This window comes from Rhinatrema bivittatum, chromosome 7 (assembly GCF_901001135.1).
Source record: "Rhinatrema bivittatum chromosome 7, aRhiBiv1.1, whole genome shotgun sequence".
NCBI lineage: Eukaryota > Metazoa > Chordata > Amphibia > Gymnophiona > Rhinatrematidae > Rhinatrema > Rhinatrema bivittatum.
Genome location: NC_042621.1, coordinates 1,617,545 through 1,631,882, shown reverse-complemented (window position 1 = coordinate 1,631,882; position 14,338 = coordinate 1,617,545). Strand labels below are relative to the sequence as shown.

Below are 14,338 nucleotides of genomic sequence, written 5' to 3'. Positions count from 1 at the left end.
GAGACTGGTGCATGAGTTGCGCGCGTACATTGCTACACAAGTGGTAGACACTGCTGCACACCATTCCCCTGGCTCCAGCCATGCAGACCTGACCATGTGGCATAGAACTGCAAGCTGCCATCTGAGAACTCGCACTCAGGCTGGGTTCCCTATCACAGCCTCGCCAGCTGCCGCTCCAATCTGCTGCTGAGTCTTGTTTCCAAGACAAAAGGAATTTTTTTTATTTTAAATTAACTTTTTTTTTTTTTTTAAACTTTACAAAACAAAAGGCTACTTCTCTGTGCGGCTGAGGTAACTGCTGCAGGATCCCACGAGCTCTCCTGGGGGAGAGGGAATTGTCACCACCAGCTGTCTACTGCCAGCGACGAAAGGACAGAACCACACAAGGGTCCCCAACCCCCTGCTCATCCACTTCAGTACCAGGAGGGATGGCCCCACTAGGGCCTAGCAACTTCCTGGGAAGAATCTTCTAAATCTTCTCATTTTTTTTGTCAGACTACAGGATTTGCACCACTGACATCTGCTGGACACAGAGAAATACTGAGTGACTGTAGGTGGCACACTAGGTTATATGACAGTGTCAGTAAAACTTTCTCTGTCTCCATCTGCTGGAAGGAAGGCAAAACCCAGGAGTCTGGACTGTTCTGTGTATGAACAGAAACTGATATTTAAACCCAGAGTTTGAAGAGAGACCAGAGGGGCCAAATACACACTGAAAAAAAGAGAAGCCAGAACGGACCCTTGTAGACCCCCACATGAAAGCAACTTAAGGGAAGAACCTTTGGAGTCACAGAATACCTACTGAGAATAATCAGATAAAAATGATGCAAACCAAGACAAAACAGAACCTAACAATGTCAGATTTTCCAAATGCTATAACAGCTTGTGATCAACTATATCAAAAGCAGTTGACAAATTAAGTAAAATGAGAAGGGAATTAAATGATGCACATCACTTTGAAAAATGTATTATGATTTGTAAGGCAATTTATAAATATTCCTAAATAAATAAAGCTGAGGAACTAGCAATTTACTTTGATAAAAAGATCACCAACCTCCTCAAGCCCATCCCTACGCAACAAACAACAGTACCACAGCCGACGACCTCACCACATAACAAAGAATACAGCCTATCATCGTTCGAAACTCCCTCATCGTTGGAAATCGAACTTATTCTCAAGAAGCTCAAACCATCTTCCCATCCTCTGGATACCATACCCTCCAATCTTCTCCTAGCGACCCCCAACACCATTTCCAAACCTATAGCAGACATCATCAACTGCTCCTTATTACAAGGAAAGGTCCCAGATCAACTCAAAATAGCAGTTTTGAAACCGCTACTAAAAAAACCAAACCTTTCAACGGATGACCCTGCAAATTTCCGCCCTATCGCTAACCTTCCCCTTATCTCAAGAGTGATGGAAAGATTAGTCAACAAACAATTGTCGGAATACCTGGAGGATAACAACATTCTCTCCCCTTTCCAGTTCGGTTTCAGGAAATCTCAAAACACGGAAGCACTCCTAACATTGTTATCTGACACCATCCTTCTCAATCTCGAAAAAAAACAACCTTACCTCCTTGCTCTTCTTGACCTATCCGCCGCATTCGACACAGTTAACCATACCATACTACTCGAGCGGCTATCCGACATAGGAATTCAAGGAGAAGCACATAGCTGGTTCCAATCATTCCTGGAAAACAGATTCTACAAAGTAAAAATCAACAATGAAGAATCGCATCCTATCAAATCTACTCGAGGAGTACCTCAAGGATCATCTCTCTCTCCTACGCTATTTAATATTTACTTGCTTCCACTCTGCCACTTACTCTCTAACCTCAAGCTAAAACATTATATTTTCGCGGATGACATCCAGATTCTCATGCCCATCACAGAATCACTACAAAAAACTTGGGCGCATTGGAATATCTGCTTACAAACCATCAATTCTCTGCTATCCAGCTTGAACCTCATACTCAATCCAAACAAGACAGAAATCCTCATCATCTCACCAGACGAAAACCACACCCTTACCAACTTCCAAAGCGTAACACAATTCTCAAATCTAAATACTAACCTACCCACCTCCGTCAGAGACTTGGGGGTGCATCTCGACAACAAATTTAACCTAAAATCTTTCATCACCAACACAACTAAAGAATGCTATTTTAAACTCAAAGTGCTGAAAAATCTGAAACCCCTTCTTCACTTCTGTGACTTCCGGCTAGTAGTCCAGTCTATAATTCTGTCTAAACTGGACTACTGCAACTCTCTACTGCTAGGTCTTCCAGCTTTATCCACCAGACCATTACAGATGGTGCAGAATGCCGCAGCAAGGCTACTCACCAACACTAATAAAAGAGCCCACATAACACCTATTCTTCACAGCCTACACTGGCTTCCTATAAAAGCTAGAATCACCTACAAGACACTATCAATGATCCACAAGGATATCATGGGCATCGCCCACCTAAATCTAAACTCGCATCTCCGCCTTTACACATCACAAAGACCTATCAGGCACAACTACAAAGGTTCCCTATATGCTCCCCCGATAAAAACCTCACGAACAAAACGAGCACTCTCAACAGCTGGACCCACGCTCTGGAACTCACTACCGCCGGATCTACGCCAAGAGACTTGCCATCTAACTTTTAAGAAAAACCTAAAAACGTGGCTTTTCAGGCAAACATATACAGAATCACAAGTTCACTTAGACACCGGCCCAAAAAGAAAAAACAGCCCAACAACAGATCCTAGATCACCTTCAACAGATCCTAGATCACCCCTCACCCCCCTCAAGACCCTACCACGGCAGATCTGAAATACACACCTGTTTAAGACTTCTACTCTGATTCATCAGTATTCCTCAACTCATGCATATTTCGCATTTTTTGCACATCAGCACGGACTATGTACCCTCATATCCACAATTTAGTCCACCCCTTCAATTTTTTCTAGATATTTATTCTCGCTTTAAACATGCCGAACATTTACCCACGTCCAGTTGACGAGTTATTATTATTATTATTATCTATGTAATATTTAATTCTTATTTATACATATATGTTATATGTTATATGCCATATGTTATACGTTATATGTTAAGAAAACGCTGTTCAATGTAACGCCTTTGTTACGAAAGTTTTGTTATATGTAAACCGACCTGATTCGATAATTGTATTGAGAATGTCGGTATATAAAAATCCGAAATAAATAAATAAATAAATAAATAAAACCCTGATTGGCAATGATGCAATCCCTGATGATTCTGCTTCTTAAGAATAGGACAAACTGCTGCTTCCTTCAGAGATTTAGGAAATATATCAAGCTCAAAGCTAGAGTTTACACTTGTTGTCTTAGCAGGTAGTGGGCCTAGTTCAGGATTATTCAACAGATTAGATGGCACAGGATCTAACAGTTTACCTGTCCCCATAGGAGTACAGTTCTGAAAGGAAGAAAGGCTTTTAAATGACCAGCAGGTCCCATGAAAGTACAACTTGAGATAAAGCATCATCAGTTATCTCCCTCCTGCCTATCCCTATCTGAAAGAGCAGAAAGATTCAAAACTGATATGAATAGCCAGAATTTAATTTCAAAATGATTAGCAGGATTCTCACAAATGAGAGTTAGAATTAGTTAAAAGAAAGTCTTAGTGCCAGAAAACCTATCCAATATTTGGAAGAACTTTCTAGGCTAGTTCTCTGCCATTAGAAGTTGACTGGAGAGATGATTTGAGAATTAATTTTTTATTTTTTTAACAAAATGTTTTAAAGAAAATATTTTGAACATAAGTGGATTAAAACATTCAGTAGCATGTCTGCTTGAGTTTAGGGGAGCCTTAAAAGTAGTTTTTCAACATAGCTGACAAAAAGTTTGCTACATACCCAGGTCTGAACTTTTCAGCAGACAGTACGCCTTTGGCAAGCGAGGCAAAAATCCTACTTTACACGTCAAGACCTTTAAAAAAAAAAACCAAATAAACAAAAAAAACAAACCAAAAAACCCCCCACACACATTCAGAATACGATTAACATATGTCTCTGACTGTGTAACAGAAAAAAGCATGGCGTACCAATTACTCCTCAATGCGTTTTATCAAGAGCAGAATGGAACTAGAATCTGAGTTAATGAACAAAAAAAAATGCAACATGCTACATAAGAACTCCTAACATTTTTCCTAACAGCTGTTGTGTGGGATAAATTGGATATTACAAATCTCTCACACCAGATTTTGTGCATACAAACACAACAAAATGTATAAGTGAAACAAGAAAAAACTTGGAGATCAAAGTAGTAAACATGCAGTCATTTGAAATGTTTTGTAATGGACTGTCCATACTAGTATAGAAAAAATTATTAAAAAACAAAACAGAGGAGGACCAACTCAACAGCAGAAGCAACAGAAACAATGAAATAAATGAGTTTTGTAACAGAAAAACTTACGAGGTCAAAAAAGGCAGTTATCTTTCCTTTATTTTTTTTAAACAATATTTTATCTTCAGTACATTAAATTTACTCAGATAAAAACGTCATTTTAAAAATGTACAATTTTTTTCTTTTAACAAAGTATAATAAAACATAAAAATTCCAAAGGAATAATTGACGTATGATTCAAAGTCAAATTAGCTGAATATTAAATATTTACAAAACTACAATACTTTTTCTTAAAATATTTATAAAGATACATGCACAATTTGTAATACTAGAATCAAATGACGTAAAAGAATTGGCTCAGAAATGGGAATAGTGTTTGTACTCATTCCTAAGCAGACCATCACATCCAAAAGAAACTATTCAGTTATCTAGTTCTTGAAAGAACAGGAATTATTTACAGTTTCTGTACCAAATGTGTTTTGCTTACTTTAAGCGAGCAAAAACAAAGAAATTGTAATTAAGGTTTATGGTATAAAATAAATGGAAATTACTTACAAACTGTTAGATCTGTTTCCTCCAGCCCCCTAAAGTCTTATATTGAAGAAATGTTTACCTTTGGCTGCAAACACAAATCTATAGGGGTTTTTTTTTTTTTAAATTTTTCCTGTATTTCAACTAGATGTTTAGAACTGGTGTAAGTGCATTTGCTTATGTTAAAATAAGAGAAGTGAAAAAAAATGGTAAAGCATTCACATATCCACGCCTTTCAGTGTAAACAAGGCCTAGGAAATGATCTTTGGGATGCTTGGTACACTCTGAATTAAATATTGCTGTGGTTTTAATATTGTATCATCTTGCTGCCTTTTTTTTTTTTTTTTTTTAACTATGTAACGTTACTCAACAGCAAAGTGTTATTTGTATACCAGATCAAATAAAAGGCTCCAAAAGTGACACATTCAACTTTCTTGAGAATCAATTCTGTGCATCACTAGAACTGAAAATGCATTCTTCTTTAAGTCTGGTTTTGTAGTTTTCCCCATCCCTATATGTCCATGAGTTGTGAAAGGTGATTTTTAAATTTGCCCCAGAATAAGTTTCCAAAGCACTCATTTTCTGCAAGCACACCTTGTTTGCATAGAAAAACTAGATGTCATATGGTTGACAAACACTTAGACCCTATTTTGTTTCTTATTCCTATGTTATAAGCTGCATAAGATATGAATAGCGGTTACTTGGAGTGCATGTCAAACGGTTAGAAATAAGAATGTGGCACTGTCTTCTCTGGACAGGTTATCCTAACAGCCCTAGCCAAAGGCAATCTACCTGGCTTTTTTAGTGGTAGGGTGGGGGACCAAAAAAAAAAAAATCCTGCCTGTGCCATTGTTTCAGGATGTAATTAAGGAGTCTTGTGTGTGAATATAAAGTGCTTCATTTAAGATTATAACATTGCTGTGTCTGGTACAAAGTGATTTAAACTGATAAGTCTCCCTTCCGACAAAACCTGGCTGTTGAAAGATGACTGCAAAAATATCCAGGAGCTATTTCTCTTCTTTGCCCGCCACATTTCCAAGTTTCATAAATTTTTTCTTTAATCAGAACATATAGATTTAACTCTACAAAAAAAGCACTCACAAATGACAGACCAGGGCATCATAATTACTGACTTGTAATAGTTCTCCATCAACAAGGTTTCTCTTCTGCAAACCCAGAGCTGTTGGGATGTCCTTATATACTGTAAATGCATGGAAATAGCAAGAGTAGTGAATCTACATGGAGGATGGGGCTGATGAGGAACAAATGTTTACCATGCACCTGAAATAAAAGTGTTTGGATTGTGTTGAGTGCTTTTGCTGAGCAGGATAAACCATAGAAGGTAGCCAGTGCAGCCTTAGGGCTGGACTATGGCTACAGAAAATTCAAAGTATATACTAAAAAAAAAAACAAAAAACTTAAAAAAATAACAGTCTTATAATGGTGGTTAGAAAATATTCCTAATGACAAAGACAACAGCTGTTTATGTAGGATTTCTAAGCAGCGTCATCTTTGTGAATTACCTCCTGACACAAACAGTTATGTTACTTTCTTCAACTGGCCACTAAAACAAAACACTGCATTGATACATAACATTTATTTTTTTACGGTTTCATTACTTGTACTCCTAGTTCAAGTTTAGAATAAACCTCTTTAAAAAAAAGAAAAAAAAAGTTTGGCTTCCAGCGTGTTTTTGCCTAAACAAAAGGCCCTTGAAAACCTTAAATAGTAAACATTAAAAATGAAAAACGAAAGTTCTTTAACACAGTACTGTATATAACGAGGTGGCATTCCTACTGTCTCTTAATCTTGTTAAGGCAGACATTTAAAGTTGCATTGTTTTAATTCTTTTCACTTATATCTTCTACATATAATCAACAGAACAGAAGAAGCAGCTCAAAAATAAGGTAATTTCAGATGAGCGCATTTCAGGGTTGTATGTAATACTGTGTAGTGTCTGCAGAAGTCCATAGCTTCTCTGTTGCATAGAAAGAATACTGTACCAGGTAAGATAAGAATTAGCATTTAGAGAACTGTATAAGCTTTGTTTTCTCAAATCAGGTGTTTTGCAGCTTTTCACTTTGGTTTCTGTGAAGCTAAGAAATTGTGTAACCAGATTTCTGGACTTGTCATCTCCTGGTACAATGCTTTTCATAGTTATAATTTTATCATACTCTTCTGAGATTGTATTTTGTCATCATCAGTCTGAGGTCACCTGGCCAGTTTTTAAAAGGTAGTAAATGAATAAAGGGGCCCAGCTGATGGTTTCACTAGCATTTGTTATAAAATGGATCCTTTCTGACCATTTACTTTGCTAGCCATTAATTGCCAACATGATGATCAGAAAAATTAGAACATCTATATTATAAATTGGCAGTCCATCTACATCGCTGTAGCATTCAGTCTTTCACTTAAAAATAACAAATGCCACATCCTTCCTGAGAATGGGAACTGAAATATCTCAGACAAATAGCAGGAGAGACCCTTGCACTGGGTTAAGGGAGGACCTTGCTTGATCTGTGCCACCACATTTTATTTATTTATTTAAGAACATAATGTTTGCATGTAGCTGTCTTATCCTTACCAAGAAAGGATGTGAATTAATCTTTGTCCTTGGATTATCAGTGCTTCAATATTAGACTACTCTAGATTCCTGAATCCTATACCAAAAGCCCTTAGTAGCAGTCATGTTACTGACATAAAACACTGTAGGTGCAAAAGTCCAGCATGAAGATGATCTGAAGCCCATTTTTTTCTTGCAGCAGTATAGCAGTAAGATTATTGTGAAAGAAACCCAAGTGTGGCCAATAATAATAGGACCTAAAAGGTTTTGTTTTTTACACATCATGAAAGAAAAGCTGTACATGCAAACTCCTGATGACACCAGCATTTGGACCCTTAGGACAGATCATTTTGCTGCTGTTAAGCCAGTTCCAGCTAGAATTTCTGATATTACAGCAAAGTTTATTACTTGAAGAAATTAAAACTGCCACTTGTATTCTCTTAAAGGGGAAAAGAAAGAACCAGATTACGTTTTAATACTGGAATAGGTTAGTCTGTTCTAAAAGTCTGCATAATCCTACATCTCCTGCAATGGTCTCAATGGTTTTCACTGCTGAAATTCTGAATGTTATATTCTTCTGTAGTGCAATTTGTAAGAATTCCAGTGATTACTTTCTGACCACTTAGAAAATAAAGCATATATATCACCGAGCATAAAGGTGCCAGACTCAGACATCCTATGGGAAGACTGTCCACAGGACTATGTCAGATCTCAGCTTGCAACTGTACAGTTTGTTTCTAGCTGCCACAAATTTAAAAATGTTGTTAAAAAACGAAGACTATTCAATGGCAACACTCTTCTTCAATACATCTGTTTTCTCGCCACTACAACCAGTAAAAAGATGATACCCACTGGGTAAGATTATCAAGATCCAATTTGGCAATTGATAAAACTGGGCTCTCTGATGCATCCATAAGGTAGACTTTCTATTAGTCTAAAAGAGTAAAGCACCATTGGATTAAAAAAAGAACAAAAACAACCAAGCTGAGAGCTCTTATAACTTGGTGCTTCAATTTAGTAATGAAATGTCCTCTGCCTCTTGTGGTTTGTAGAGAATTGTTGTTACTGAGAACTGCTAATCTGTGGAATCAAGACTTTCTGTTGGTGGGGCATACTTCAGTCGAAAAGTACCTAGAAGAAAATAAACCAAATGCAAATTAACCAGTATAAACCATTCTAAACTCAGTATATTAGCACCCAATTTTTGCTTAAATAATAATTAGGTATTATAAGTCTGCACAAAATAGCATTTTCCTTCCGAATATGATCTCTACCAGTTTTAAAACTGCAGCACGTCAAGTGAAACTAAAACTTTATGGTGAACTTTGTACTTTAACAAAGACTGTGTTTCAGCCTATCTAGTTCTAAAACTGCTTTAATCCTTTTTCTTTACAGTTTAAATGCATGAAGATATTTCGGTAAAACTAGGCAGCATAATTTTAATTTTCATCTCAGCATTTCTCAGACTTTCATGATATTAACCATTATCTGCATTCTCTGCTGTTCTGTGTAACTAAATAAGCATGAAACAGATCGGTCTATAACCTAACATTTAAATCATTGTTTCATCAATATTAGCTTAGTTTAGCAATATCTAGTTTTGATTCCTGGGCTTGGCTTCTGTTCTTCATGTAGACTAGGGCTAGGAATACAAAGGAGGCAAAGTTCCAGCCACTGAACAGTGATAGCTAATGGCCTGAACTCAGGGTGCATTTGTACTGGGGTATGGAAGTAGCCAGAGTCTTGGCAGAGTACTGTTTAGGCTAACATTTCCCACTAAGTGAAAGAGGTGCCTCCACTTCTGTTCCAACAGCACTTTGTCACAACCACTGCTCAACTTGAACGGAAATGCCCAACAGACCCATGCACTTAAAAATGTAGGCTTTTGTGGAACAGTGGCATTAAGAATACTGTAATCTAAAATTGCTGCAGGCCTGCACCTATGCCTTTAAGAGGGTGGCGGTCTGATGGAGAAAAGCTGCCCAGGCTGAGCATTGCTGCCTGGGCAGAAAAAGCAGTACCCCTTTCATCAAATGATCCTCCATTCTTGGGGAGGACCTCCCAATGCTCCTATGTTTAAGAGTGCTTAAAAGGTAAATCCAGTCTTGGAACTATTTCTCCAATGGATGGGAAAAAGTGGGATAGTTTATAAAATGGGGTACAAAAAACAGAAAATTGGTTCTTACCTGCTAATTTTCGTTCCTGGAATACCACAGATCAGTCCAGACAAGTGGGTTTATGCATCCCTACCAGCTCATGGAGGCAGAGAACAAAAACTTTGAGGCACTGCTACATAACCAAGAGAGCCACCTGCAGTCTCTCAGTATTGACCTGTACCCAAGCCAAGATGTGTAACTCCAAACCACCAGGATCTCTTCCTCTGAAAGAACTGGGGAACAAACTGATCCCTGAACTATGGTCAAGAAAGATTTTTTTTTTTTTAAATCTCCAAACTGCGAGAACTATATACAATTATCTTCTGCAGAACAAAATTAAACTCTGCATCACCAGCAGCATCCAGAATGAGGAGAGGTCTCTCTAAAAATTAATCATACTCAGAATGGGCTGCTGGACTGATCTGTGGTATTCCAGGAACGAAAATTAGCAGGTACAAACCAATTTTCCTTTCCTGTTCATACCCAGATCAATCCAGACAAGTGGGATGTACCCAAGCCTCTTTACACTGGGTGGGATCCCGAAAGACCTGAATGCGGCACACTTTCCCCAAAGGCGCCCTCCTCTGGGGCCTTAATATCCAAATACTAATGTTTAGTGAAAGTGTGCAAAGAGGACCATGTTGCTGCCCGACAAATCTCCTGCAGCGACACCAACTGACACTCTGCCCAGGAGGTCGCCTGAGCCCTAGTGGAATGTGCCCACAAATCCTCAGGGATTGGCGGCCTTTACAAATATAGGCCGAAACAATTGCCTCCTTCAACCAACAAGAAATCATACTTTTAGTCGCCTTATCACCCCCTTCCTTGGTCCACTGAACACCACAAAAATGTGGTCTGAAGTTCGAAATTCATTAGTCACCTTGAGATATCTTAGGAGAACCCGACGGGCATCAAAAGATGAGGCTCTCTTGCATGGGGAGAATCGCGCGTCAAATGCGAAAACCCCAGCAACTCTACGGTCTGGCTAAGATGAAAGGCCGACACCACCTTGGGCAAAAAGGAAGGAACCACCTGCAACAAGATCCCATTATCGGAAATCCGCAAAAAAGGCTCCCTACACGTTAAGACTTGGAGCTCAGAAATCTGTCTTGCCGAGCAAATCACCACTAGAAACACTGCCTTCAGCGTAAGATCCCTGAGTAAAGGCTCGAAAGGAGGGCCACACAAGACTTGCAGAACCAAATTGAGATTCTAGGATGGACAAAGTCTTTGAACTGGAGGGCGCAAATGCTTTGCTCCTTTCAAAAAATGCTTACTTGCAGATCTGCAACCTCCTCCTGCATCCTCTTGTTCTCCTTCTTCCCCTCCCCTGTTCTTTGTACTTTCCAACTTTTAGTTACAATGTAAACCGGTACGATTTGTGTACACTAATGTCGGTATATAAAAATTCCAAATAAATAAATAAAAGTCTTCCCTGCAGCCTTCCTCTAAAACAACCTAAGGCTGCCACCTGGACTCAGAGAATTATAGGCCAAACCTTTTGAAAGCCTCTTCTGCAAGAAGGCCAAAACCTGGGCCACATTTGCCTGCAAGGAATCAATGTCATGGGCTTCACACCAGGCCTCAAACTCTCTCCAAACTCCGATCTAAGCCAAAGAAGTGGAGGCTCTCCTAGCCCAAAGCAGAGAAGTAATACCCCTTCAGACAGAAATGTCGCCTTTCAAAAGCCAAGCTGCTAGATAGAAGCGATCCGCCTGTTCTGACAAGAAATGTCCCTGATGCAGCAGACCCTTCAAATAGCTTAAACGAAAGGGCCCATCCAGCTGCACTATTTTTATTTATTTATTTAAAGTCTCTTATATACCGATAGCCGTTCGCACATCGCATCGGTTCACAAAGAACAAAAAACTTTTGGGCAGCGCCCTTACATATAACCGATAACAATACAGATAACAGGGGGAGTAGGCAATGCAAATTAATAGATCAATAAATAGTGAAAACTATAAATATAAACATACATAACAACTATATACAAAGCATCAGTAGTCATAAAAGCGAAAGGCATAAATCGTTGGTCATAAGGCAGATAAAGTAACAAGGTCTAGATCTGCAAACTAGATCTGCAAACCACAGACGTTGCGGCCACTCCGGCACTACCAGGATCACTGGTCCCCGATGCTGCTCCTGGGTCCAGCTATTGCCTGCTGAGATAGTCCGCCTACACACTGTCTACGCCTGCTACGTGAGATGCTGCTAGAGCTGCTAGATGATGCTCCCCTAGGCAAAGAGCTCGTGAACCTCCAGAGCCACCTAATGACTATTCATTCCACCCTGCTGATTGATATAGGCCACTGGCATTGCATTGTCTGAGAACGCATGTACCTCCTGGCCCTGAATCAGAGGGAGAAAGAACAGCGCCCTTGTTTCCAGATGGCCGATGGACCAGGACGCTTCCACCGGGGACCACAGCCCTTGGGCCTCCAATCCTTGACACACTGCTCCACAACCACTGAGACTGGCATCCATGGTCATTACCACTCAGTCCAGAACCTCCAGATCCACTCCCTTCTCCAAATTGGATCACGATAGCTACCACGAGAGACTGGACCTGGCCTCTTCCTGGAGTGGCAACGGCACTTGAAACTCCTCCAACATCAGATTCTAATGTGATAGGAGAGCCTTCTGTAAGGGATGCATGTGCAAAAAAAAGCCCATGGCACCAGATCTAGCATAGAAGCCATGGACCCTAGTACCTGCAAATAATCCCAGACCTTGGGAACCGGCAGGTCCCTCAGATGAACCACTTGTGATTGCAACTTGAGAATCCTTTCTGGGGTGAGGAACACCTTGCCCACCAGGGTGTTGAATCTCGCACCCAGATAGTCCAAGGACTGAGACGGGACCAGGTGACTCTTTGCCTGGTTTATCACCCAGCCTAGGGACTCCAGGTGCTCTGTCACTCGCCAAATGGAGGTGAAGCACTCCGCTTCCGACTTCACTCAAATAAGCCAATCGTCAAGTTAAGGATAAAGCAGTATCCCCTCTCTTCTGAGGGCCACTGCCACTACTACCATCACCTTTGTGAATGTTCTCGGCACCGTAGCCAATCCAAAGGGCAGAGCTTGGAACTGAAAATGCTCTCCTAGCACTGTGAATCGCAGAAATCTCTGATGACTATTTTTATTTATTTTATGACTGTTACTTTGTTATCTGCACCAAATATTTAACAGAGGCAGCAGAATTGTAGAGATTACTTACCTGATAATCTCGTTTTCCTTAGTGTATGCAGATGGACTCAAAACAAGTGGGTATAGTGTGCTCGTGCTAGCAGGTGGGAGACGGATCTGACGTCAGCACGGGTACATATACCCCCGCAGGAAGTGCAGCAATTCAGTAATCTTCCTTGCAAAAGCTTTATGGATATATGTGTAACTGACCGATCGATTAAATGAACAGGATTACCCTGACCGATTGATAGTAGCTGGAGACCGCCAGTGTTCTCAACCGGAAGGCGTCGACACCCGGCAGGGTGGATGCCCTATTATAAGAAAAACATGGCTTACCGTGAGTTGGTGAATCCCCATGTATGCCGGCAGCCGGGCGGGATGCTGAGTCCATCTGCCTACACTAAGGAAAACGAGATTATCAGGTAAGTAATCTCTACATTTCCTAGCGTGTAGCAGATGGACTCAAAACAAGTGGGATGTACAAAAGCTACTGCCGGACTGGGTGGGAGGCTGCCCGAGATCTGTTCAGGATTGCCCTCGCAAATGCTGTGTCCTCCCTGGCCTGGACGTCCAGACGGTAGAATCTGGAGAAGGTATGGAGGGAGGACCACGTCGCCGCTTTACATATCTCTGCAGGCGACAGCATCCTAGTTTCTGCCCAAGAGGCCGCTTGCGCTCTGGTAGAGTGAGCCTTGACCCGTAGAGGTGGTGGTTTTCCCGCTTCTACATAGGCTGCCTTGATAACTTCTTTGATCCAGCGGGCGATGGTTGCCTGTGAGGCCACTTCCCCTTGCTTCTTCCCGCTGTGAAGGACGAACAGGTGGTCCGTCTTTCATACTGCTTCTGACATTTCCAGGTATCTGGACAGCAGCCTGCCGATGTCGAGATGGCGTAGTATTCAACCTTCTTCCGACTTCTTCAAACCTTCTGTGGTAGGCAAGGATATGGTTTGGTTGAGGTGGAAGTGTGAGACTACTTTGGGTAAGAAGGAAGGAACCGTGCGAAGATGGATAGCCTCTGGAGTGATTCTGAGAAACAGATCACGGCAGGACAGCTCTTGTAGCTCTGAGATACTGCGTGCTGAGCATACAGCCAGCAGGAACACCATCTTCAAGGTTAACAAACGGAGGGACAGGCCTCGAAGGGGTCTGAAGGCGGGTCCCGCTAGAAATTCCAAAACTAGGTTGAGGTTCCACAGGGGCACCGGCCACTTCAGTGGCGGGCGAATGTGTTTGACTCCTTTCAGGAAACGTGAAACGTCTGGGTGTGTGGCGATGCTGTTGCCGTCACTCCGGGGACCACCGTAGCAGGATAGCGCTGCCACTTGAACCTTGATGGAATTGAGGGACAGACCCTTCTGAAGTCCATCTTGCAGGAAATCCAAAATGATAGGGATCTTAGCGGCATGTGGATTGGTGCCGTGAGTTTCGCACCAGGCTTCAAATACTCTCCAGATCCTTATATATATGTTAGTGATGTGGAGAACTTGCGTGCTCGGAGGAGTGTATCTATTACCGGCCCCG

General features: G+C 41.0%; 1 protein-coding gene across 3 annotated transcripts in view; it reads right to left on the bottom strand.

The window, feature by feature from the left end:
• Window positions 1-4,997: 4,997 nt before the first annotated feature.
• ZCCHC14 (zinc finger CCHC-type containing 14) overlaps window positions 4,998-14,338 on the bottom strand; it is a 307,427-nt gene continuing 298,086 nt past the window's right edge. For all 3 annotated transcript variants that reach the window (XM_029608037.1, XM_029608038.1, XM_029608036.1), the window contains one exon: window positions 4,998-8,602. In XM_029608037.1, coding sequence (XP_029463897.1) covers window positions 8,547-8,602 — 56 coding nt within the window. In that variant the 3' untranslated portion in view covers window positions 4,998-8,546. The remainder of the gene's footprint in view (window positions 8,603-14,338) is intronic.